Source organism: Neolamprologus brichardi, chromosome 9, assembly GCF_056152115.1.
Source record: "Neolamprologus brichardi isolate AB-2024 chromosome 9, ASM5615211v1, whole genome shotgun sequence".
Classification (NCBI taxonomy): Eukaryota; Metazoa; Chordata; class Actinopteri; order Cichliformes; family Cichlidae; genus Neolamprologus; species Neolamprologus brichardi.
In genome coordinates, this window is record NC_142112.1 from 31,940,280 (window position 1) to 31,966,600 (window position 26,321).

The 26,321-nt window shown below is 39.1% G+C and overlaps 1 protein-coding gene across 1 annotated transcript in view; it reads right to left on the bottom strand.

Annotated features, from left to right (window-relative positions):
• Positions 1-26,321, bottom strand: part of LOC102798269 (cadherin-12-like) — a 106,515-nt gene that overhangs the window by 32,088 nt on the left and 48,106 nt on the right. Inside the window, exons 3-6 of the mRNA XM_087846306.1 lie at positions 20,897-21,191; positions 16,566-16,685; positions 13,160-13,327; positions 10,577-10,764 (exon numbers count right to left, since the gene is read on the bottom strand). Coding sequence (XP_087702432.1) covers positions 10,577-10,764; positions 13,160-13,327; positions 16,566-16,685; positions 20,897-21,191 — 771 coding nt within the window. The remainder of the gene's footprint in view (positions 1-10,576; positions 10,765-13,159; positions 13,328-16,565; positions 16,686-20,896; positions 21,192-26,321) is intronic.

Below are 26,321 nucleotides of genomic sequence, written 5' to 3' on the forward strand. Positions count from 1 at the left end.
TTTCAACTCTTGTCTTTGAGCAGGACTAGGTAGTATCATGCCACTCCATGGTCTCTGTTTTTTGGGGGATTCATTTTGGCGTGTGTGTTTGTTTGTTTTTGTTTTTTATTTGTTTGTTTGTTTGTTGGGGGGGTACTGTTATTATCCTTTACAAATATATAGGTTATGAGCATTCTATGTTTCAGATGGTTTTACAATACAAGAGCATGTTATTTCAAGACATTTGAATGAATGTGCCTTTGTCTAATCAATCTTCTTTGTTCTTTTGCATTCAACCAATATTCTTCACAGTTTCTTGGTCCTTCAAGCAGCTTGTTCATTGTGTTTGTCGTTTGACCTTTTTTTTAAGCTAGTATCTCAGCGAGATTGAAAGGCGCTAACAGCATTCATGCTCTGAAATGATTACTGTTCAAACAGCACAGTAATGACATGTCTGATGAAGAAATTAGACTGCAGTCACTTTATGGCTTCAGTAAAATTAAGTCCTTAATTGATGGCAGGAAGGCTGAAAAAAAAAGACTTCTTCTCTCAGTACAGTCAATTGACTATGGGGAAGTCTAAATATGGACATTTTGAGCGAAGGCAAACCAAGCAATCAGTCGAATTTGTTTTGCTCCCTATTGGTGGCACACTCTTTACTTAAATGCCATGCAACACTATAACATTAATCACTTGAACATGCTGTTCTTTGGGAGAAGAAAAAAAATGTCACCTTATGCAAGCTGGATGACTCATTGGCTGACTTTGACTGCTGCTTTATTAACTCAAAGTCTTGAAAGACATTCTTTCTATTTACATTTAAATACATTAAATAATCCAGCTTGTATGCTACCATAGCGTCTATAAGCAAGAGTGATGGAGTCTTGAATCTTATAGACGTCTTGTATGAAGCATTATCTCAGTTAAAACTTTTCAGATATGGTCTGAAATTTGCTTGTGACAGCATCATACATTGATGCAGATTTGTCAGCCGCAGAAAAGTGCTCTTTGATTTGGTAAGTTTGGACGCCAGTGGACTTACTTTCATTTTCAAGAAACCAGTCTGAGATCATTTGAGCTTACTTACAATGTGGCCATAAAGGTACAGACACAGTCAACAACAACAACCAGGTGTAGAGTTTAAATCATGCTGAGTTGGTACTAAATGGTTCAAAGTGTGCAAACATTGCATCAACACCACCAGCAGCCTGTTGATTGCAATATGGATCCCTATTTTCATGTTTTTTGCACCAAATTCTGACCCTACATTTGACTGTCAGAGAAGACATTTTTTCAGTCCTCCGTACCATCCAGTTTTGGTGAGTTGTGGCAAATTGAAGGCTCAGTTTCCTGTAATTAGCTGACAGGAGTTGTACCTGGTGTAGGCTTCAGCTGTTCCATTCAATCTGCTTTGTGTTTTCAAGATGCTGTTCTGCAAATCTCGGTTGTAACAAGTGGTTATTTGATTATTAGCTCCAGGCAGTTTGTCCAGTCTCCACTGACCTCTGGAATTAGAAAATGATTATTACCCTGAGAACTCCCACCCACTGAATGTTTTGAGTCTTTCAGATTCTCTGTAAACTGAAAGATTTTTGAATGGGAATGCCTGTCTGATACCAAAAACCACGGCACATTCCCCTTTATTCCCTATCCCTATATCCCTGTTTCTCAGTTTGAACCTCAGCAGGTCATATTGACGATGTCTACATGGCTAAATTTACTGAATTGTGGCGATGTGGTTGGTAACACAGTGGCTGGTGAGTATATGCTAAGTTTGAAACCTTCAAGCCATTTTTTTCTTTGTCAGATGTTTCAGCACCAAGGACAGAGTGAGAAATGACACCTATGTTCACTGACTCTGTAAAACTATGTTATTTCTTTTATAGTAAGCACTAAACTTATTTCTATGTCAAGTGTACTTTTGCTATTGCTGCATGTATGTTTCTATAAATGTGGCACAATGCAGCACAGAATTTAAGCACAAATGTCTACAGCGCGGACGCTACATTTTCTGTGTATTTAGTTTGTTTGAAAATAGGTATTCTTAAGAAGTTTACGCTTTGTGCTGTTTATAAGCTTTCACTTTTTCTGTGCATTTTTAATGCAATGATCTTCCAACACCGCCTTGACAACCAACTTAAATATACTAACAATAATCTAACAATCCTAACCGACGACTTCAAAATCCATGGCAACTGATTTTTAATAGACTGGACCTTTAAAGCTGAGGTCAAATCTCTATACAATATGTCTTTCATTAATCCATTCTCACCCTCGTGTTGGTAAAGCTTCAGCGCAAAGGTGTTAGCCTTGCCACAGAGAATAATTGGAGTTCAACATCTTGTAGCATCAAACCTCTGATTAATAAACTTACTCCACTCTTGCTAAGAAATAGCCAGACCATGAACATAAACTATAGAAAACCTTGACAACCTCTGCAATCAAAAACAATGCCAGACATGACGCCATTGTAACAAAATGTCCAACAGCAGCTCAAAAACACTGTAATATCCAAAGAACCATATCATATTTGTCTTATCTAATGCTGTGTTAAATTTATTTATTTTATTTTATTTTGTCTGAACTGCCAGGCACTGGAGATGAAACATAGCCATTTGGCTAACTCTGGCATATTAATATAGACTGTCCCTTTTAAATAAAAATATTTAAATTCAAATGTATTTAAAAAAGGAAATTTGCCAGTAGGATGCCCAGATACATGTAGGTGTAAGGCAAGATGGACTGGCATGGAAATGCTGTTATCATCTGAGGTTACAGGAATGCTGGCTGAGCTGTCCAGATTTTCCCTAGCGTATGTTCTAGATATATTCTTTTACCAACCCCAGTTGTTTATAAATACTCGTGGTTAAGCTATAGATACAGCAGCTTGCAACTGAAGTCGTCTGTACTTCTCTACAATGGTTTATGGACCACTGTCGCTCTCTGTGGTAATGGATTTGGAAGTGGTGCCAGAGGTTTGCAGCAAATGCTCTTTATTCAATGCACTGTGGCCGCTGGGGGCATTCAGTTTTTACAGGGAGGAGATAGTCCTGTATTAAAATAGATTCCCTGAATGTGAGCCAGCAAATATTAAGCCACACAAGCTGTCATTAAACAATGCTGTTCCTTTAGGCCTCACACATTTCAATTACACATATCTGCCATCTTTTTTTTTCCCTCCCAGGAGAAGGCAAATAAACAGGCAAATGGACAAACAGCATTCAATCTGACTGAAAACTATTCTAGCGTCGTAACCCAAGGTTATCATGCAAGATCTCTCAATATGTGGGTGTGCGAGTCTTCCCCATATACCTATAGTGGTATTTGAACAAACTGTGTGCCACTGCATGCTTTTCCATGTACAGTATGTCCCTCTGTATGCACACATTTGTCAGTACGTCTCCTTGGGAATTCATTGGTGGATTTACCTATTGTCTCCCATAATCTTATGTTTTGCAGATGGGATGTACAAATTCCCCCTATGCCACTGTGCCTCTTTTTACCTCTCTCCCTGTATTGGTAGACTGGGAAACAGATGATCATCCTTTGAACCCAACACTCAGCCTGATCCTCTTATCATAGCCAACCTTCCTGAGTCTTTAATTTGAGGTCTGCCAAACTCTGCTCTGTGCACAATGTGTCTCTTGTCTCTATCCCACTGCTTTAAATGTGTGTGAGAGGAAGGGAAGTAAAAAAAAAAAAGACAAAAAAGACAGAGAGGGAGGGGGAAAGGTAGAGTGAGGGGTGATCTGTGCACATTTGCACACCTGTCTCTAGGGATAGTCTATCAACCTGAAAAAAGACAAGTCCGTAGGCAGGTCAGTATTCTGGGGAACACGGTGAACAACTCTTAAAGGCTTCATCTCCGGCTACCTGCTTCCCACACCTTTCCAAGGCAATACTCATTCTTCCTCTTTTCTCTTTCTCACTCCTGCTAATATCGTAATCCCAGATGGGAAGAAGCATGTGTTGTTTGGCAAATTACCCTGTGGGGGGTCTGGTCAGTTAGAGGGACTCAGAATGCCTCCCTTCAATGCTGGCTTTGTACAGAACCATGCTACTGTAGGGGATACATAACAATGCTGCATTGTTGTTATGGCAGCATATCAAACATGGGAAGTAAAACAATAGCAGGAAAGATGCATCCCTGCCATCCATCGAGGCCATGCCTGATGTAAACAAATAACTGTCTTCATTTACATTATAATTGCCTCCTGTTTCATTCTGTTTTTCCATTACTGTCAATGAGAAGGTCACGATATAATGATCTACAGCTATGACTATATCCACTATTCGCTTTCAGTGTACAGACGCGTGCCTACGATCTGCACACACTGGTTTGCACATGTTCGTGCACACATGTATAAAGCATACTGAGGGAGCTCTTACACTAAGCAGTGAATCAATTACTCACTCAGCTGCATATTTTTGGAGGATCAAAGGATCACACACCTTTGTGTAGTCGTGTGCTGGGGCATGTACTAAAAACGTACCAGTTAACGAATACCTCGGTCTGATAGATCAGAAAAACAAATGCAGATTAGCATTCCCCCAAAGAAAATTTTAGACACTTACATCAGAAAAAGCCTGAAAGGCACAAAATACAGATAGAATTGGCTGCACCTTTTTTTTTCAAATACTTCTGCAATCAGATGAAATAAATGCTCCGTCCCTGAATAAAATGAGAGACAAAAACGGATCTGTTGTAACTCCTTAGCAGTGGGGGTTTTTTTAGAGAAGAAAGCAAGTTTTAATGTGAAACCCACTTCTTTAACTTCTAGAAGTGATTTTTCATGTGAAGCTGTAACACTGTGAAGGAAGACTTTTTTTATACGCAATTACACACGACCAAAAATAATTACGACATAAGAAAAATTAAAGGACATCAAATGAAATTAAAATTAAATGTTGCTGCTAAATAAGTATTTAAAAAGAAACAAAAAAACAGAAAAAGTTGTGGCTTATCGATTACATTTGTTCCAACACATTTAAATGTTTTCTATAAAAGTGTGCTAAGCATAATCTTTAGTCACTGACATTTATATTGTCTTCTTTTCCACGATGCTGACATTTTCTGGCTTTTTCATCATGCAAATGTAGCTCTCCTTTGCACTTTTTCCCCCCCTTTTCTCTTGAATCTCAGTACCACTGATAGAAAATGCCATTTAAACTCACCACAGGGGTCTGCTGCATCCTGCTAAAGTGAAATGCGCAAAAGAATACGAAGGTATCAGTGTAACAATAGACTTGTGTGAGCAAGTCAGCTGCTAAGTGATTGAGAGCTGATATTTCTGCATGTCTCTTTGTCCATGCGTTAGAGAGAAAGCGAGAATGCATGAAAAACTTTATATGAGTGCATCTGTGTAGTTTATTGTGTGGGTAATTTTAACTTTAACACCTTCACATTATTTGTTCTCTATTGTTACATGACACTTTCTGAGATAGTGAGCCAAACATTTGCCAGCTGTTCCAGCGATACTGGCATGATGGCAAAATTGTGGAAGCGTGAGCATTTCTGTTATTGTGTTATGGCTCCAAGTGGCAATGAAAGGTATGAGTTTGTGTACTGCTGAAAACAACATATTGCACAGTATTAGTTAGGCCTCTAATGCTTGATGCTTTCATAAAACAAAACAGAGTGGAGAGGCAAACAAATCAACATCAGGAAGCCCGTGTTTCTGTGTACATGGGCACTTTGACCTTGATTTTGATTAATATGGCCCGATGAAGGCAAAAAATCAATCCAGTGGTAATTAAAGTTATATAAAATTCTATTAGTGCACTTTTTTGTGATGCATACCATCATTGTAAAAGGTGTACCTTTTAAGAGATGGCCGGTGAAACCTTAATGAGACTGCAATGTGACTCTTCTCTGCCCATGCAGCACTCACCCACCCACTGCAATTGACTTGAAGGCTTTCAATGTCCAAAGAGAAATATCATCCTTTTGCTGTGGGTGTAAGAGCGACATTATGTCTATTTATGCGTGTTTAAACACAAAGATTTTTCAAGTTGTTAACCAGATTTACCACAAAGAAAGGGTAACAACAGAACAGAGCATGGCATAAATGATTTTAATGAGGATATTCTGACTTGAAGAAATTTAGAGGTTTGCTTTTTTGTGTCACAGCTCTTTGTCTAAATCTAAAATTGGATTTTTCTCTCTACAGATAACACAGAATGGCTGAAAAAGCAAAGAATCAAGGTGCTGGAATGACCGAGACAAAGTCCAGAACTCAACCTGATTGAAACACTTTACTGGGACCTTGCTTTTGGTTCCTTGCTGGAACCACAATTCCTCCACAAAGATGCAACGAGACTGATAAAGTCCTAGAAAAAAAATGATTGCTTCAAGTTATTGCCGCTAAAGGTGGTTCTACAAGCTGTTGAATCATGGGGTGTACTCAGGCGTTAAAGTGGACCAGCACAATCCGGTACAGCGTTCCTGCACCTTGAATTAATGAACATTTAAATCTGATAGACAGGTTAATGCATATTATTGCTGAATGAGTTCATTTTTGTGTCCTGCAGCCTGTGTCCTGTAGCTGGCTGTGGCTTTCAGTAATGGCACGAAGACACTTAGTCAGCAATGAGAAAATAATGAAAAGACCTGGTCACACTTTTTTTTCTTCTCATCTTTGTGATGTAAGTAAAGTAAGTAAGTAAAACTCACAAAGTGCTTCACAGAAGCTAAAACCTAACAATAAAAATCAACCAAAAGCAAGTTTAAAAAGATGAGTTTTTAGCTGTTTTTTAAAAGCGACCACTGAGTCCACAGATCTCAGGTTTAAAGGGAGAGAGTTCCACAATCTGGGGGCCACAGTTCCAAAAGCTTTGTCGCCTTTTGTTTTCAGCCTCGTGTGTTGGACAGCAAGCAAGCCCTGGTCACATGACCTCAGGGACCTGCTGGGAATGTATGGATGTCAAAGTTCACTTATATATGTTGGTGCTTGTCCATGCAGAGCCCTGAAAGTTAAGGTCAAAACCTTAAACTGGATTCTGAATTTAACGGGGAGCCAGTGCAGCTGAATGTATTTAAGGCGCAGATGTAAATACACTCGATCACTATACAGCATCTAGCTAACACCACAGAAGTGGAATGAAAGTAAATGAGGTAAATTGTTTTAAGTAATTTCAAATGTAACTTTTCAACCTGTTTTAAAATGACAAAACAACACAAAAATGTTTCTGCACAGTTCTGCTTATTTTTTCAAAGAGTTTTAAAATCAGACACTGGACAATTGATGTATACTAATTTTGTGTTATTCAAATCCAAAACATAGCAATGGATATTGGAGTAGCAGCACAGGTCACATTTTTTTGGTGGTCTTGAGCAACACTTCTGATGGTCTTTCAAAGTTTCCCTTTGGACATTGGCTGCTTCTTCATTTGCTTTCAGAACTTCTACCTGACTGTTTACAGAGGAATGTTTATTTTGGTTTCTTAAGCTGCTTACCACTTATATTCAAGTATAAAAGAGGCACCTCACTGGATAAACCAGTGTTGTCTCTATACATAACAAGCAACTTTGTAATGACTTAAATTAAATCATGCCAAATTCGTAGCTTGCTGCCTGTTACAAAAACAAATAATTTTTTTAAACTTGGATTTATGACACATTCTGTCATAGCTTTGCATTTCAGCCAGTGGTATTATGGATCTAGGAAAAACGAATGGAACTACAAACGTAGGTTTTAATTTACCATGTAATGCAATGTGGAAAGCATCTGGTTGGCAACACCTTGATTTTTTCAGCATGGCAGTGATTCTAAACACACTGCCAATTCAGTCGAACTATACCTGGACAGAAAAACCCACAAAGGTAAGCTTTTGGTTATGGATTGGCCAACACAGAGCCCGTATTTCAACATCAATGTAGCAGTGAGAGATCATCATGACCAACATCCAAAGAAAAGCTTTGAATGTCCTTCAAAAACTACTTACTAGTCCATGACAAGAAAACTTCAGGTTCAGACTGTCTTAAAAAGCAAAAAGCAAAATTACATAATTTCCTTCATTAGGGATTAAGAAAGTATTCTGATTCTGATTCAAAGCTGGTCATGGGAAATACTGACTTTCATACCACAGAGTATCAGGGCCACATTAAGGAAAAAAATATATATATTATTAATCATTTTGAGAATAAAGTCAAAATTCTATTTCAGGAAAAAAGTTGAAATGTAAAGATTCCTGTTGTGGTTTTAAGAAAAAAAAAACCCACAGCTGTTTTGCTCTATACAAAATGCCTTCTGCAGTGAAATCAATTACACTTACAGTTACAAGGAAATTATCCCTCTTTTAGCACATAAATACTATGTGGTGATAATTATAAGGACGTTGAAAAAACGGTGCAGAAATCTGCATCTGCTCAGAACAAAAAAAGCCCACAAACTCTGAGTTGGCCAGATTTGTGCAAAGCAAAATGGACAAATGCAAGGGAACAATGGTTACACTCTTCTGCAATAAAGAGAATTTATGTTGTATCACACAACACGACAGTGCCAAGGCATTTTGCATTTTTTTTCTTAATGTGGCCTTAACACTCCTTTGTACTTTCAAGCTAATCAGACTTGTACAAACTCTGTTTTCCTCTAACATAGTGTGTCTCCATGTATGCACATTTCAATAAATCACTGAACTTATTCCCCATTTCCATTCCCAATAGGTGGCTGAAGACTTTTGCACAGCACTGACTATACATATTTAAATGTAATAATGGATTGCATAATCAGTCTTAATATAGCTTCATTTTTAGCAGATTAGAAGTGATTGCGCTGGCTGGACCATTCTATTTCTCTCTCTAATTTTAGTCTGTGGCTGTAATGGCCTTTTTTCACCTCTTGCAGTTCGAGGCCCCCCTCGAAAATGTGATGACAGATCTCAGTGGGTTTATCCTAGGAGTAATACATTTCACTAATATCACTATGTGCCACTTACCATTTTGTGAAGTGTTATCGTGGCCACTCTAATGCTGTGTGCGGTGAAAGAAGTTGGTATTAAATGAGATACTTTTGCTCTGTGGTTCAAAACAGCCAGCAACCAAGACCTCTCACTGTGGGTCACAATGCACTCGATGTATTAATCCATTTAGCAGAAAGAACATATGGCATACTAAATGAGCCTTGACGTGCTGAGTGAATGCTTTATATAGCACAGGCGCTCAGAGAGAGTTATGCCATGTCTCTGTGCTGTGCTTTAAGGCATGGACAGCAAGGACTCAAGCAGAGAGCAACATCTCACAACTGAGAGATCACAGGTGTGGCCCTTGCATCTGCCTAGTCCAGCATTATACAACATAACATAAAGAGGGACTACCTGAACACTTTCACTTACTTGAATATTGTTGCTATGGCCTAAAAATGCTACAAAAAACCTTTTGCAGTGCTCAAAACTCATAATCACACTACTAAACATATTACCCATGTGCAGTGTTGGGGAGTAACGGAATACATGTACCGCCGTTACGTATTTAAAATACAAAATATGAGTAACTGTATTCCGTTACAGTTACCGTTTAAAAAGGTGGTATTTAGAATACAGTTACTTTGTTGAAATAAATGGATTACACGGCGGTACTTCCCTGTTTCATATTGTGGCGGGTCAGGACTGTTTGGGTTTTGTTTGACAGCTACGTTCTGTTGTTCCAGGCGGCAGTGTTGCGGTTGCCATGGTTACAGGGTGACGCTCTCTCTCTGCGTGTTTCCTGGGTGAGAGAGGCCTTTTTGTTGTTGTTGTGCTAAGCTAATAGGCAGAATGCTACAGGTATAGCTCTAAAGAATGTAGCATCATAAGCAGTGTAGTCCGTGCTGCAGTGAGAATGGACTGCCATACCCGTTATGTGTCTGTGAGCGAGGGAGGGAGAAAAAGGAAAAGTACGAGCTGTCATCGAGCAAAAACGGGAGCTGGAAGCATGTAAATATAATAATAACCACTGCAGCCAAGAAGAGTGCCTGACGAGCCCAGTTGTAAGTAAGCTATTAAGACTCGACTGTACACCGTGTTCGTGTTTTCCTCCAAAAACAATAAGTTCTGTTGGAGCAGCCTTTCAACGCCTCTCTTTGTCTCTCGCTAGCAAAGTTGACCCAGACAACAAAGTAAAGCTAGTTTTCGGCTACGAGCCACACGAACCCGCCGTATTAGCCAGAGGTCCCTTTACTACGGTTCGGAGCCGCAGACCTTCAGTAACAGTAATAAATCACAGCAATAGTACGTTCATGTAGTTGTAAACAACATGATAATATATTAAGTAATCCAAAGTATTCAGAATACGTTACTCTCATTGAGTAACGTAACGGAATACGTTACAGAATACATTTTGGGGCATGTATTCTGTAATCTGTAATGGAATACATTTTAAAAATAACCTTCCCAACACTGCCCATGTGGACATCCTGGGTGTAAAGATAACAAAAAACAATGCGTGATGGCAGTACGTAAATATGCTCAGGTTACTGCAACAGCCTGACCCGTAGAGATTGACACAGTCCGGTCTTTTCCCATTTCTGGTAACTCAACACTTCCAGCAAATGCGTGTGTTAATGTCATCAATAAAACACGCAACCGTTATTTGAAACAATTTGCATTTCTGAGAAGCTACCTTTCGGAGAATGATGATCCCCTCCTGGTTGTGTTCATTGGTAGTGATATCAAACATGGCGCCTCCATCACCCGGCACGATTGTGTACTCCACTTCTGCATTTTTTCCGATGTCCAGGTCATGGGCTTTGATTCTCCCAACAGCAGAGCCCACTGTAGACGATTCAGGAACTCTCAAGTGAAAGAAACCTGCCAACAACAACAACACAAAAGTATGTTTATATAAATCAGACACGACTCATTTGTTATCATCTGTTGTCATCAAATGGAAATGTAGAGCTCCTTACATCCTCTGTGCTTTAAGTATTCTCTCACCGAGCCAAGGATGTCTTAATCACCCACAGGCAAAGCAACTGATACTCTCTGTGTCTGAAGTCAGGCCTGTAGCTATAGGCATGATATTATTCAATTTTGACGTGTTTGGACATCAAGGCTGCTCGGCTCCTTGAAATTGGTTGGCTCAACCTGTAAGACCAACATACACAAGAGTCCAGGGGCTTTGATACTACCAACAGCAGACATTTCTGCCGAGGATTTGGGAAGAGATCTATAAGCAAACAAACAGCAGGTTGATTGATTATCACTTACACCAGGTGGTGGATAGAAATTTATCTTTTTTTTTCATTCTAAATTTCCCTACTCTGGCTGAGAAGGATATCAGTTTGAACTAACAGTTTCTGCTGCTGCCAGAGAAATGAAAACTTTACTGTTGCATTAAAAATCGAGAGCCTACACCTAGTGACTTCAAGGAGGTGGTGTGGGCGATTCAGTAGCACACTGAAAGTGGACCCGGAACCTCTAAGGGTAATTACACCACTGATTTTGTCCTTGCAATCTATATAAGTTTAAGAAATCTCAGAATGATGCGATATCAGAAGGCACTGCAATATTATTCATGATGACTGGATTAGCAAGCGCTTCTAATCAGAGTCCAGCGGCTGAACCTGACCGCTGCACCAGCTTCACTGCTTTGCCATTTTAATAAGCAAATTCCAATCAGACTGAATCAATACTTTAACAAAAAAAAAAAGCAGCAAAGACCAGTTACACGTTTTTTATTTGCTCAGCCTTTATTTGACAAATAAAATCTTGCTTGAACTTGAGGATTAGAAAGGATCAATAAAGAGAACTAAATGTGCAGAAGAAATTGTGTGATTGTGCTTCTGATAACTTTGTTTCTCAAAAATAAATATGCTAAAACAAAACCACAAACTGTCCAATACCACAAGAAAATGATAGCGTACTATCTTAGGACTCATTTGTTATTCCTCAATTTTACTATGGATCATAGCTTTTTCCTTCATATTGATCCAAGGATTGAGAGAGGAAAGCTGCAGCATGTGTGAATCCAGGAGCTGCGATTAAATATAATCAATAAATAATCAAATACTCCCAAGAACATCCTGTCATTTCAAAGTCTTTTCAGGTTTGTGTCCTTTCAAGGATAGAACAAGAACATTTTGTAAACCCCAGAGTGAAAGAAAACCAAGTTATAAATTATTAGATGGTAACAAACAGCTGTTATGTGGCACTGTCATTGGGTTAACAAGCTTCTAGGATTTAATTCAGCTAAGCCAGATGCAGGTACTATACACCGCTATTAGTAATGGCATCTGCTGGCTTTTCATCACAGAGGTTTAGGGGATTGACAGTTCCCAAACACATAATCTATAATAACAAGCAACGGAAAGACAGATGTGTGGTGGGTTCATACGGCAATATATTACTGAATCAGAAAGAAGTTCTTCTACGCATGACCACCGCACATTATTTAAACCTGCAAGCCCCATATAAATGGAAAAAAGAAGAAGACAAAGGCAGGATTTGGGACAGGGCAGAGGAGCCACCATACTTGGCCCGAACCTCTGTGCTGTGACAGCATTATGGAAATATCATCTTTTCCTTGCAGCCAAAGGAGCTTGACCGTCTGACTGCATCTATTTACATTCAGAGGAGGCCATTCAGTGTCACCTGAAATACCGAAAAAGTCTGCATCAATACAGAGCAGTATTTGTGCTTTCCTGTCATACAGTTTGCTGGCTTGGAATAGAAAACATTGTGCAGAGAGTTTAATATTTATGCTTAGTATATGCAGAGAAGCTTTCACAGATCAATGATTTTACAGAATTGGGGATTTTTTTCCCCCCTGCATGGCTTCTTACATGACCTGGTGAACGCTACAATTGAATTAATCTGTTTAGCAGCTTATATAAAATACTGAGTAAAATACTGAGTTTAAATACACTGGCTCAATCCCTGATGCATCAGCGACATGCTCAAATCTGATCCAAATATAGAAGGATGCCCCATGAGCGAAATAAAACCAACCCCGGTTTATTTGCCAGGAGTAGTAGCAGTAGATGCAATCATGCAAAATAAACAGGCCATCGCTTACGACAGTGCATAATGACAAATAATGAAAAGCAATTACAAAGAGTAGATATGATGAATACCCCCTGCCCCGTTGTAATTGCACAGTGTTTATTTCATTATCAAAAAAATGTGCGAACCTGTATCAGGTCATCTCCATCATCATTGCTCTACATAACAGCCGAAGACGTTGTTTTCTGCAAAGTGCACTCACTTTTAGAGAACCTGGGCGGGTTGTCGTTGACATCGCTGAGGGTGATGTTGATGGTGGTGGTCCCAGCCAGTCCCCCCAGCTGGCCCCCCATGTCCTTGGCCTGGATTAATACCTGGTACTGTTCCTTCACCTCTCTGTCCATATTGGGCAAGGCTGTCTTTATAACCCCTGGTGTACAGCAAGATTGATGAGAAATACAGATAATAAAGAAGAGATATAGCGGAGAAGGAAGAGCAGATAGTGAGAGACAGAGATGGAGAGATAGAGAGACAAAGGGAAAAAGAGTGGTGAACATAAAATTCTCAGAAAAAAACAGTTGATGCCAGATCTGCAATTTACTTCAAAAAACACAATATATTTCCACCTAAGCAGCTGACTCCCGCGTAAGAAGCTGCATATGTGCTCAGACCAAGGCTGAAATAGAGGTCATCTTACAAACTGGAAACACTTGACATTCAATAGGGAGCTCTGGTGAAGCCATATAATGATTCACTTGAGGATCAGAGACCCTGAGATCAGAGAGCGTTTGTACTGCAGATTAATAGCTAGGTCAGTGGGAGGTTGGCAGGCTAAAAAGAGGCAACCAGCATAGGTGGGTCCACATTTTCTCCTTTTCTCATTCTACTCAATATGGTGAGGATGTCCCATTTGATCCGCAAACATCTAACATGCATGAATCCAAAATCAAAGACTATAGTTATTTTTTTTTAACTTCTGTCATCTTTTTCTTTTGGGAAGAAGGAGAGTGTCTCTCTCTGTGACATGCATGGCGATTTATGTATATTGTTGTCCTCCTGCCTTTGCTCACCTTTTACCTCCCAGTGTTTGTTCCCCTTGTTTATGTGCGTTTGTAGATAGCTGCAGACCCAGCAGGGCAAACATTTGCTTTAACAGTTTGATTTTTTTCCAGCTTGAGTTTGAAATACAGTCACAGTAGGTGCTCTGTAAAGCTCTGGGATGAGCAGCATAATCAGCAACAGATTCCACCATATCTGGCTGTGTGATATGTATGAACCTATTTTCATATGCTTTGAACAGTTCCAGATAGCAAGCCAGCAGCGGCCTACTACCAGCAAGTACTGGCAGTATGAAAGTACAGTATTCTTTATTTTTTTATTTAGATTTTTTTTTTTTAGATTCAGAGCCATCATCTGCCATGCTCCCCCTGCTGCCACTCCACAACCTTTTTAGTGCCATTTCCTTCACATGAGACCAAAGCGCACATATAAATAAGATGGAAACAACCAACACTGTTAATGTCTCACCACCAGAGATAGATAGATACTGGTTAAAATTACCTACCTCTATCTGCACACAACACTGGCTAGCCAGCATCTATCTGCCTGAGATTCAGTAACAAAGTAATGACATTCACCATATTCAAGGTGAATGTGTGATGTTAAAGCAGTTTGGTTTTAGTGTAGCACATCCTATAGTCCAATTTTAAACCTTCAAATAAATAATTCAGATTCTCAGGTCTTATTGCCCCGAGGTTAATTCTGAGGCCTGTTTTTCCCGACTGTTAAATTCTCACACATGCTCACACATTTGATAAAAAACCAAATTCTCTTGGGACAATGCAAATCACATAAAGCCATATTTTTTTCACAGTGGAAGACAGAAAACATAAATGTTTAAACTGGACATTTTACCGTTTCATTAAAATATTTGTTCATTTTGAATTTGATTGCAGCAACATATCTGAAAAAAATTGGGTCAGGTAGCGTCCTGACTTAGTGCATTTAAAACAAACTTTGGCCAAGAGAAGAAGGTAGTGTTTCCCGATTATCTTCACTTAAGGCTTCTTCTTTGCGTGCTAGAGCTTTAACCTGCATTTTTGGATATCACGGTGAACTGTGTGAACACAGACAGTTATTTCATGAGCCTATTAAGTGTTCATGAGCCTATTAAGTGATTTTCATAACACAATCATGACTATTTTAAATGCTATATCTATGCTACAAATGTTCCACAATTTGTAGATGCAGTTTTTTTTACAGATTGGTGAACGTCTGCTGATCTTAAATTCTTAGATACTCTGCTTCTCTAAGAAGCTCTTTTATACCCTGTCATGTTACTGACCTGTTGCCAATTACCGTATTTCCCTTGACTACAAAGCGCACCTGAATATTAGCCGCACAAGCTAAAATCAGGGGAAAATCCTGTTTTGTACATACATTAGCCGCACCTGACTAAAAGCCGCAGGTGTTTCAATGTTGACTTATCATATGTAAGAGAATATGCACAAAGGGAATTGTCAGGAAAGAGATGGCTGTTTGGAGACACACCCCTTTTATTAATATTTTGAAAAACAAGTTATGGGTACATATTTGCATAACTTTTTAGGTATATGTACAAGTACCGGTAAATACAAGTACGAAACATGTACTGTGCTTCATAAACGAGTAACAAATGTAGTACATAACAATAACTTACAGCACACCAGAAAAATAGATTCGGACTACCTTTTAGGCTCAGGTGCAGTGACACGGCTTTAACAAGAAGAAAAGTCAGTCATTCACCACCATCTTTCTCTTCTTCCTGCGCACTAAAACCACCAAAGTCCTTTTCTCCAGTGTCTGAAACGAACAGGCTCAGGATAGCTTCGTCATCCACTTTCCGCTTCTCTCCTTCGTTGTCACTTTCAAAACCAAACAAATCCTTGTTGTCAGTGTCGGAGTCGAACACCCTCTGAAGGGCCGTGGCGGTGTCTCCATCATGCAGCAGTCCAGCCCTTCGAAATCCGTTGGTGATCATGGATGTTTTCACACTTTTCCACGCTGTCAGAATCCACTGGTGGAGTTGGGCATAACTTGCTTTTCGCAAGTTTATCGCCGCTCGTCATCCACGGCTCCCGCTGAACGCGTAGCGCTACTTTGAAGTTTGTTTTTCGCGCTACTTCGTACGGCACTACGTTGCCTGGCGGACGGACATGTGACCAACATACCACTCTTGAACCCCGATCCTTCCGCCAGGCAACGTAGTGCCGGAGAACAACGGAACAAAAAAAACAAATCGTCTTACGATATCACAAAAATCATGGACAATCCTTAGAAAAGCCGCACCTGACTAAAAGTTCAAAGCTTGTGCAAAAAGTAGCGGCTTATAACCCGACAATTACGGTAATACAAACTTAATTCAAAAGGTTCCTCTGGCTGTTTGTTTTTAGTACCACTTAGTTTTCAGCCAGTTTTTTAGTCGTGTTACTGCCATTAAATTCAAAATGAGACAATATTTTTTAATGAAATGATAAAATGTTTCAGTTTAACATTTGATATGCTTTATATGTACTGTTGTGAATAAAATATAGGTTTCTGAGATTTGCAAAACATTGCATTATAATTTTGTTTAAATTCTAAATCTGTTCACAGCACAAAACAAAAAAACAAAAACACAAGTACTTTACCTGTTTTGGGATCAACAGAGAAATAGGGTTGCCCGTGGAGGATGCTATACACCACTCTGGCACTGTTTCCATAGGTAGGGTCATCTGCATCGGTGGCTGTTACTTGCGTCACATATGTCCCTGCAGACAGGAGTCAGAAGACATATTGACTCGATCTAATCGCTTTCTTCATTAGACCGAGATCCAAACTCTTTGAACCTCATCAGTTTGCTAAACAATCTCACCTGACACTAATGAATGGTGAATCTCTGCCGAGAAAGCCTCAGCTAATGCGCAACATTCAGAGCCCCTGATGGAGTGCAATGAGCAATGAGGAGGAGTGCAGAGGAGAAATAATGTGCTGGGAAGTTGTTCAATTTTCTTGTTGTGTGTGTTGATTTGTGCATCGCTAAAAAAGTAGCTGTTCTTTAACAATAGAGCAGCAGTTTTATGTTTTTGGTTATTTTTTTTCCCCCTTAAAACTCTTATGTGACTATTCATTATACAGTGTAACCATTAAGAAAACAAAGGGGCATGGCAAGAATAGTATTAAGATGGCAGTCTTCCAGACTCCTTCAGTAACAGGGACAGAATAATTACTTGTTGGATGTTTTGCTCATCCCTTTTAACTAGCTGGCAGTGAAAACACTATTTCACTAACACAATCCTGATTAAATGCATTGGAATTAAACTGGTTTAATAAAAAGTTTCTAGTGTGAGGAGACAATAAGTGATGCCTTGACAGCATGACTGTCTGACAACTCCACAACTCATTTCTGGGGGTTCTCGTGCAGATGGACCAATTGTTTAGGAGGACTTGCAGATAGGTTGACATTGATGCTTCACTCGCAGCGCACATACGTCCACGTCTCAACCGCATGCCTACATCTGGATAGCTGTGCACAATCGGATACTTAGTATGATCAAGAGAGGCTGACCACAGGGATTGTATAGTTGCTTGGAATTCTGCTAAGATTTTAGCTCCCTATAAAGAACTTGATGTATACTAAATAGGCTTTTCAGTCTGAGGAGATGGTAACAATGGAATTAAACATGGTGTGAGGGATTAGTGTTTCAGTCCTCCACATGTGCCTGATTAGTCATACCTGAGAAGGACTGCATCATGTTACAACACGGTATACAATAGATGAGATAATACACTTAACACCTTTTCTGTTCATCCAAGGAGAGGAAATCCGCTTCAGTAAGAGCTCAGATGCAGAGAGAGTTTGAGAGACTTTAAGCACATCATACGCCTACGCAGCAGGCACCAACCTAGGTGCAGGGCTATAAACAAGTCAAATAAATTCTACTCATATTATTATTATTATGGAAATTCAAATGCATAAGTAGGAACACGATGAAAGAAGTGACTTCAAAGGTCACTGCTGGTAACATTTTGCAAAAAGGAAATATATTATATTTATCTAACCTTAAATATTCAATTCGTCTCAGTCAGTATTCGAAAAAATGACGATGATGTGTTTCAGTAGAATGTAGAGGAAGTCAAATGACACTGAAATGAAATTTGAAGTAAAAAAAAGAAGAGAATGAATACAGTGAGCATCAGTCAAGAACTCTGGTGCATGGAAAAGCAGTATATAAGGCAAGAACGGATTTTAACGAGCTTGAAAGTCAATGGTTGGTATCGCCACCTTTAATCTTCAACACAGCCTGAACTTTCTCAGGCAAACTTTCTTGTCCTTTCTTTAAGTAGTCTTCAGGAATAGTTCTCCAGGCTTCTTGAAGGACATTCAAGCCTGACTAGTGTCTTCAAAGAAACACACACAGCTCTTCCTTGTATGTTGGCTGCCTTTTGTTATGTCCTCTGTTAAGTTAAAGTTCAGTAATGTTGAGGTCTGAGCTCTGGTAAGCACTGTGTCTTCTATACAGATATGCTTTCGCTGCATTTACAATGCTTTTGTAAGTCAGTCATGCTGGAAAAAATAAAGCTATTTCCAGTCAGAGACTTTCCAGATGATATTGAATAGTGGATCAAAATCTGATAGTAGTTTTCTATGTTTGTAACTTAATCAATTTTGACCAGGTCCCCAATACTGCTAGCTGAAGTGCAGCTCCAAACCATGTCAGGGCCTGCAAATGGCTGCAGACACACACTCTTGTACCTGACTCTGTACATATGGATGACAACTGGAACCAAAAATTTCAAATTTAGATTCGTCACTCCATTAGACCTATTTTTGTCCACTTCATCAGTGATTTGGCATACCTCAGCCTCCTCATTTACCTCAACAGCATCCATTCCACTGAGACTTTTTCTGAAGAGACTTTGCAGATGCATCAGCTTAAGCGTCAGATGTGTCTCTCAGGTCTTTCGTCAGGTCTTTGCTGGATTTTGACCTCATTAAGGGCATAACTTTCAGATACTGTTCATCTTACGCAGATTGATTTTTTTTAGGTATAACAATTTTGTTCTCCTCTTGTCTAGTTTCTTCAGATTTTTTAAGGACACACTGCCCAGATATGCCTAGTTTTTAGCTCTTTAGAAATCATCTCGTTGGTGCAATTGGGATTTTTCAGAAATTGAACTAATGAAGCTGGAACAAATTATGAGTTTTTGAGACAGGCTGCAAGTAACATATTGGCTAAAGATACAATTTAAAATTGGTTCTTTGCTACATTTTCATATATATGTAGATACAAACGTGATTCATCCCTTGGGCTAGGTGCTTTGGTCTGGCTCCTTGGGAGTAAAATATAAAGAAATTAGAGGTGACTTTTGCACAGTAAGGTACAGTCGTTTCAGCACATTAACTTTTTTCTAAAAACTTCATGGATAAGCTAATAGCTAACAAAGGATTATTACCACGAGGGCAAATAGATTACTTGACTCTATCTGCCATTACAGTGTTTATGCTCAGCATCTTTTAGCTTTTATTTTGCCCTGCTAACAAAGACAACAAGAGAGATGTAGCAGTTAATGAGCCCATTGATCACCCAAGTCTTGCTGCTATAAATATTGATAATGACTTCATTTGGTTTAATGCTAATCCAATGGTTGCAGCTCAGTATAGGCATCCTTGTGGGTTGTTGTTTACACTGGCCGCTGCGGCTGAATTCACACAGTTGAATTCTCAACAAAGACATTTCTGGTAGTAATGTCCCTCTGTATAAATTGGTACCAATTTGGTTTCACCATTACTTTTTAATGGGACCTGGAATAACAGTTCCATCACCCAAACACACAACTAAACCTTTATACGGACTAGATATTATTAAAAATATATATACATATACATATTCTTCAATGTAGAAATAGGATACTCTTATTATTTTTACACAGAATATTATACATTTAGATATTGCCTTCTCCTAAAACAGCAATCAGCCACATATTGGTTAAGCTTATTCACATTGCCATTATCAGTTAAATGGGCAGTCCAATAAATGGGCACTAAGGTCATTTTAGTTATAACACCACAGGGAGTATTACTCAAGCTGTAAAAACAGTTGGAATATGTGTTCTATGGATCTTGAGGGAGCTCTGCAAAGTCTAAAAAAATGACTATGATGATACCATCAGGGGTGCTTCACCAATCATTTTGCATATGATATCATCAGGGGTGTTTCCGCTTAAGACTTTCCACTTATAGCAGGAAGCTCGTGTTACAAACAGGGTGGGGGATGGGGTTGTTGCAGATGTAATCACTGATTTAATTCACAAATGAACTGTACTATCCAGTCGCTTGATGGAAAGTGAAGTTTTCTCTAATGCTTTAGAATGAAAGTCACAGTATAAATCATCAGCGCTTGTTTGACTTTCTTTTCTTTGGACCTCAGAAGCCCAAAAACTAGCTATTTGTAAGCAAAGCCATTAATCCAGTGTGTGGGTGCTGTTTAAATTTCATATCTGTACACTGTTTCCATGGTCACAACATGTTTTTCTTTTGATAAACTTAAAAGTCTCTTTCTTATTCTACAATGCAGCCTGTGATTTGGGAGTGTTCACTGGGGTTATGCTGCGTTGTTCCTGTTTTTCCTACCAATTCTCCAAAGAGTGCTGATTTTGAAGTTTTGAGGGTTTTATTGCACTTCACATCAAGAGGAGCCTTTTTTCCCCGTGAATTACCTTGATCTGTTCTCCCTGGGGATAACGTTGAAAGACAAAGCAGCGCAATTCACTCGGGGCACACCAAGAATAAATGGTCCTCTGAAATGTCAAAATCTGTTGGGGGGAAGCAGTCTTACCCTGTGGTTGTAAAGATGCGCCTGGAAGAGAACTTTATGTGTTTCCAAAGTGGAAAAAAGAAAGTTTTCAATGCTGAGAATTGCGGTGTGCCGATGATGATACTGATCCAAGTATTTAAAAGTAACTCTGAATGATTACTTACCTACTGGTGACATCTCGGGAACACTGGCTGTATATGGTCCTTCCAGGAACTTGGGCTCATTGTCGTTGATATCTTGGACCTTGATTACAAATTCTGATTCAGGTTCCAGGGGCCTATTGGTGTTGATGTCAACAGCCTGGGCGCGCAGGGTGTAGTAAGGCTTCTCCTCCCTATCAAGACTTCTTAAGGCATGGATGTCCCCCGTTGTTTGGTCAATTGTGAAAATGGAGCCAGCCCCTTCTCCTGAGAGAGTGTACTTCACTGCACTGTCCCCCTTATCGAGGTCAGTGTGTAGCTGCAAGACAAAGCAGAAAAAAAAGACAGGTTGAGTGCAAACATTGGCACAGATAATGATTCATTGAATGCGCCGGGGAAGGGCTGTCAAGGAAGACTATTTCACAAAGACAGCCAAGGAAACTGACTGCGCATCAAAGAGCAAATTCATTTCTCTGCACAGATCTGCAAAACACTAAGTCATGAGAAAAATAAAATGATCGTGCTTTCAGAACATTTCACAGATTAATGAGGCTAAGTCGCTCATAAATAATGTATTCTCTCAGTGCAATTACGCTGCAGTGATAACTCTTCAACATCGTGGATCAATTCCTAATCATGAATGACGAAAAAATTTTCTCTTATATAAAACAGGAGATGTAAGGGTTTCTTTTTCAGTTTTTTTTTTTTCCAAGTAGCAAAGTTCAAACTATAAATCCTTGAAGTAAATACTTGTTTTCAACCTTCACCTTAAAGGTCTTGTAACCAGAGGACTCAGCACAGTTTCACAGTATCACAGCTCCAGCAAGAGTACCTCTTTGTATATAAACCCAGGACAGTGGCAGCTCTCTTTGTACAAGACAAACAAGTTCTGGGCTGGTGTTCGAAAGCCTATTGACACAGTTATGTTTTCCTCACTGCAGCGCTCATTCATACAATTCAAAGCCTTTTAAATATTTAAAGGCTGTAATGCAATGTGATCATCACCATATATGATTATGGATTTTTGCTTGCTAAGGTATGGAATTTCCATAGCCGGCTAACTACTTGTGGCTTGGGGCAAAAAATATTTTTCATTTTTATTCTATCAAAAAAGGGATCTGAATGGAGGTTGCTACATTTCCAGTTGCTTTTAAACCTGTGAACTGATTCCTGTAATCACCTTCTTACAATGGCGCTACCTAACACGTGGATAGATCCACACTCTAACACTCACGTTTCCCTCGATGAAAGTAGCCTCTCTTCAGCCTGTAAATATTAACCTTTTTGCACACAGATAATTCCAGTGAATTTCCATGGCAATGCCCGGCATAGAGCCGAGAGTAAATGTGGGATGAGGCCATGAATTCTTTGTAGATTATGGTTCAAAACAACCCAAGACACATAGACATGTGCACAAACACACTAGAAGTAATTTGAGATTCAGAGCAAATTCCCAAGCTCACGCAAGCATAGCCTGGCATTATAATGTTATCACCCGTGGTGCATTATTTATTTCTACAGAAATGAATGAAAATCATAGTTAGTACATGACCCCTATTAGATGGCAGCAAAACCACATAATATTTTCTGCAATGACCAACAAAAAAAAAGCAAAAAGTATTATTATTGTCTAATTTACATAAAGTAATAATGATAAAAGTATGATCCTCAGGCACAAACTAGATATTGTAACAACAAAATGTGTTTGCATTTATCCTTAGTTAGTAATATAAGGTGATTTTAACTTATGACTGGCATGTACTGTAACATCGTAACAGTATATATCATGATGTAGCAGAATGTGGGCCACAACTAATGTTTTCACAGTACCTTTTTACTTGGTTTCCTATATGCAGATGTGTTGTGCTTATATTATACCCTTATGTACTACTGTTAATTTAAAACTACCATCTTATGTCAATTTAACCACTAACTGACATACGAGTTAAAGCAAAAGATGGTAACGTTTATTGGCTGAAGGCCCTCTTGCTGAGGGACATGTTGGTCTTATAATGAAGAGAAACTAGTGGATCAAGTGTCTCCACATGGAGAGAATTCAGTCATTGAAAGAAAGGGATGTCGTAACGTGCCTGTCATAAAGTATTAAAACTAAATAGAATAAAATGAAAACTTGTTGCAAGCGCTGACAATGAAACAATAGTGTCAGTATTTGCAACTGAAAACTTCTTTCCAATCACGCTTGAATGGTTGAGCAGTTTCATTTATCCCAGAGGGTCTCTTAATTTTAATGATAATTAATTGTGATTTTTCATGTGTCTCAAATTAACATTGTAAAAGGCTTTGGGGTATTTCTTTTATTGCTATCCGCCCACAGGGCAGCACTGTAAGTGTACAGAAAAACTCACTTTTAAAACTTTAACAATGCATCTTAATTTCATTTGAGGATGAGCGCCTGCACTCAACCCAGTGGGCAATGACACGGGGTTGCAGGTGGAAACTTCTAGTTTGGAAGATATGTTGATAAGGAAGGAGCCTCGCTTTGGGAACTACAGGGTAACCCTAATCACTTTGCAGGGAAGACAGATAAAGCAACCACACAGAATTAAAAAATAAAAAAAATAAATGTTGAACTGGCCAGGCAACAGACTGGTGACCTGTCCTGGGTGTTCCCTACCTGGGAAAGCTTCCAGTCCCCAGTGATCTTGAACTGGTTAACAGGATGGTTGGATGGATGGAATGATAGACGGTAACTGGAAGATGTTGTGGATGAAGTCAATAGAACTTAATGTGCAAAGTGCCAAGTAATTAGCAGCTTAAAAAGAAAAGCACACTCACACACTTACACACACACCTATGCCATCAGAAACCAGGAATAGTTTTGCTTAATGTTACAATGCTTTGCTGCTAAATGGAGTAACATGAGCTCATTTGGGAGCTTTAAAGAAAGGCATTGTCCACCAGAACATGTGAAGGGTGTGGAGGTGAATGTCAGTGGGACATCTCAATATATTCCTCATAGCAACATTCCAGAGGACTGCAAAGACCCGAGGAGTTCTGGGTTTGATGAAAATACCGTATTAAACACCACATTAAAGAAAACACTGTGATTACAAAATATAGCATATGATTCAGTGACTCCATTTGTCATTTTCTCCATTGCTGGGTGCCATTGTGCCTCTGTGCCATTTGTCAATCTCAGGCTTGCTGCAGTTTTACTTTTGCCTGTGTATGTGTATGAGTGCAAGGGCTGGGTGATGCATAATATATAATTTATTGTATTGACTGCCAGTGTATGTCAATTATTTCACCAGGTTTCTCAAGTCCAAAATTAATTAATTAATTAAAATCATTACTGTTTTTTTGTGTCTGATTTCTTGCTTCCTTTCTTTTTGCATCTGACCTAAAACATTTAAGAGGAATATTCTTATTTTTTATCTATAATCATCTATTTTACTTTTTACTGTGCTGTTTGGCTATAGGCTGCTGTGCCATTATGCCTGGCTGATGTCCTGCTTATAGCTTCTGTGAGATTTGTTTCATGTACGCTTGAATTTTGTTTGTTTCCTGCTAGCATGTGTGCAGGCTTGTGCAGCATGTGCGTCATGGTTTTGGCCCATCTGTTCAGCTTTTTCAGATATCCAATTGACATTTATTTATTGCAGCAGAGAAGTTGATGAAATAGTTTGAGTTGTTATGATTTCATTGATATCATTTTGAGTCATGCCATGTCTCAAAAATGTAAAATGGGAATCAGTAATTATAAAACATCAAGAAAAGACAGAAGGGTTTTGGTTTCAGTGGCTATGAAAAAAGATGGCTTTAATGTGGTTTACTTTTTCTCTATTCGGATTATTGATTTGTAAAACGTAGAATCCATGTGGGAAAATCCGTGATGGTTTTGCTTAAGGATGCAAAGGCAATAGGTGCAGATGCACCTATGCACCTAGATGCAATAGGCTTTCTGATATGTTTTCTGTCTTTATAAAGTATAATTGGGCTGTTTTATTTTCCTTTGTTTATATTCTACTTTGGTTTAAGCCATTGTGCTCTTACTTTGGCTATTGTGCTTGGCTGTGCATTTCATCATTTAGTAAACCTGCCATGATGTTGCTGGCTGCGGTTCCCTGCTTCTTGTCTCCGCTGTTGTAGGATGCATCAGGCTCTTGTAAAATCAGCTGGGCAGAGAGCTTCCTCTCTAATTAAACTGTCTTCATCACAAAATCTGGGCAGCACTTTTTGGAGCAGTAATGATTACAGTTATTTACCATTTTCTGATGCTATATGTAACACAGTACCATGTCTGCGGGTTAAACTACATTCAGATACCCTAGGGACTAGGGTATAAACACAGTCCTTTATGGATATACGCACTCTTATGTGGAGAATTGTATTTTGTTGAGCCAAATGAAAGGCAGCCATTTCTTGGGGATCTTTTGACTGACAGCAGTATGGTTTAAGTGTTGTTGCCCTCAGGTGCTCCCCAGAAATTTGTGCTTCAGAGTTTGCTGGTCTTTAATAAAACACTGTGTATTCTAGTACCGGGTGTTTTAGTTGGACAGTAACAAAGCATCAAGACGAGTACAAGATGAATAAGGGTTTTGTGTAACTATGGTTCATGCATCTTTCACCTTCTGTCCTGTTTTGTATTCTTGTAAACATTCAAAATCTATTCAAACGGTTTATGAAATCTCTTGTACTACAGCGGATTTCCAACTGTGGGAAGGTGAAATTAAGTTAATAGTGAACAGCGAGGGCTTGAAATACATATTTCAAAATTGGGGAGGGAATTCTTCACTTAAATGTTTTTCGTACACACTGTGAGCTTAACTAAAGATTTTATTGCCCTATCCTTGGTAGAGATTGTGTTTTGACTGTGCTTTTCCTTAAACTACATGATTGCTGTAACATCTGCTCTGTTTATATTTGCTTTGGGAGTTTTATATTATTCCATGGCCATGTCTCCATGGCATTCTGCATTCTTTCACTTTTCCTATAACTATCACCACATCAGCCCTGTGTATATTAGAAATCGAACAACTCATTTCACCATTATAAGTTCAAACCAAGGGTATAATCTCAGGCAGCTAGTCTGAAACTTGTTTTAGGACTGCTTAGGAAAAGGAAGAGGCCATCATCAAACTGCTGGGAGCATGAAATTATCCAAGCTGTCTTGTTAAGCTGCAGCATTAACAGTTCCTTTCACTGGAACTAAGGGGTCGAGCCCAACTCCTGCAAAAACAACCCGACACAGTAATCTCCCTTTTACCAAAACTATACTTGGCACATTGGAGTCAGACACGCACTATTTTCCTGGCATCGCCAAACCGAGACCACTGACATCAGATAGCCAGTGATATGGTATATCAGAGAACGCTGCTCTAGAGTCAAGTGGCACCATGCTTTACACCACTGTACCTGACGCTTTTTGTTAGTGTTGGTGATGCATGTGACGTACATTCACGACTGTTCCCAATCACTTCAACTTTAT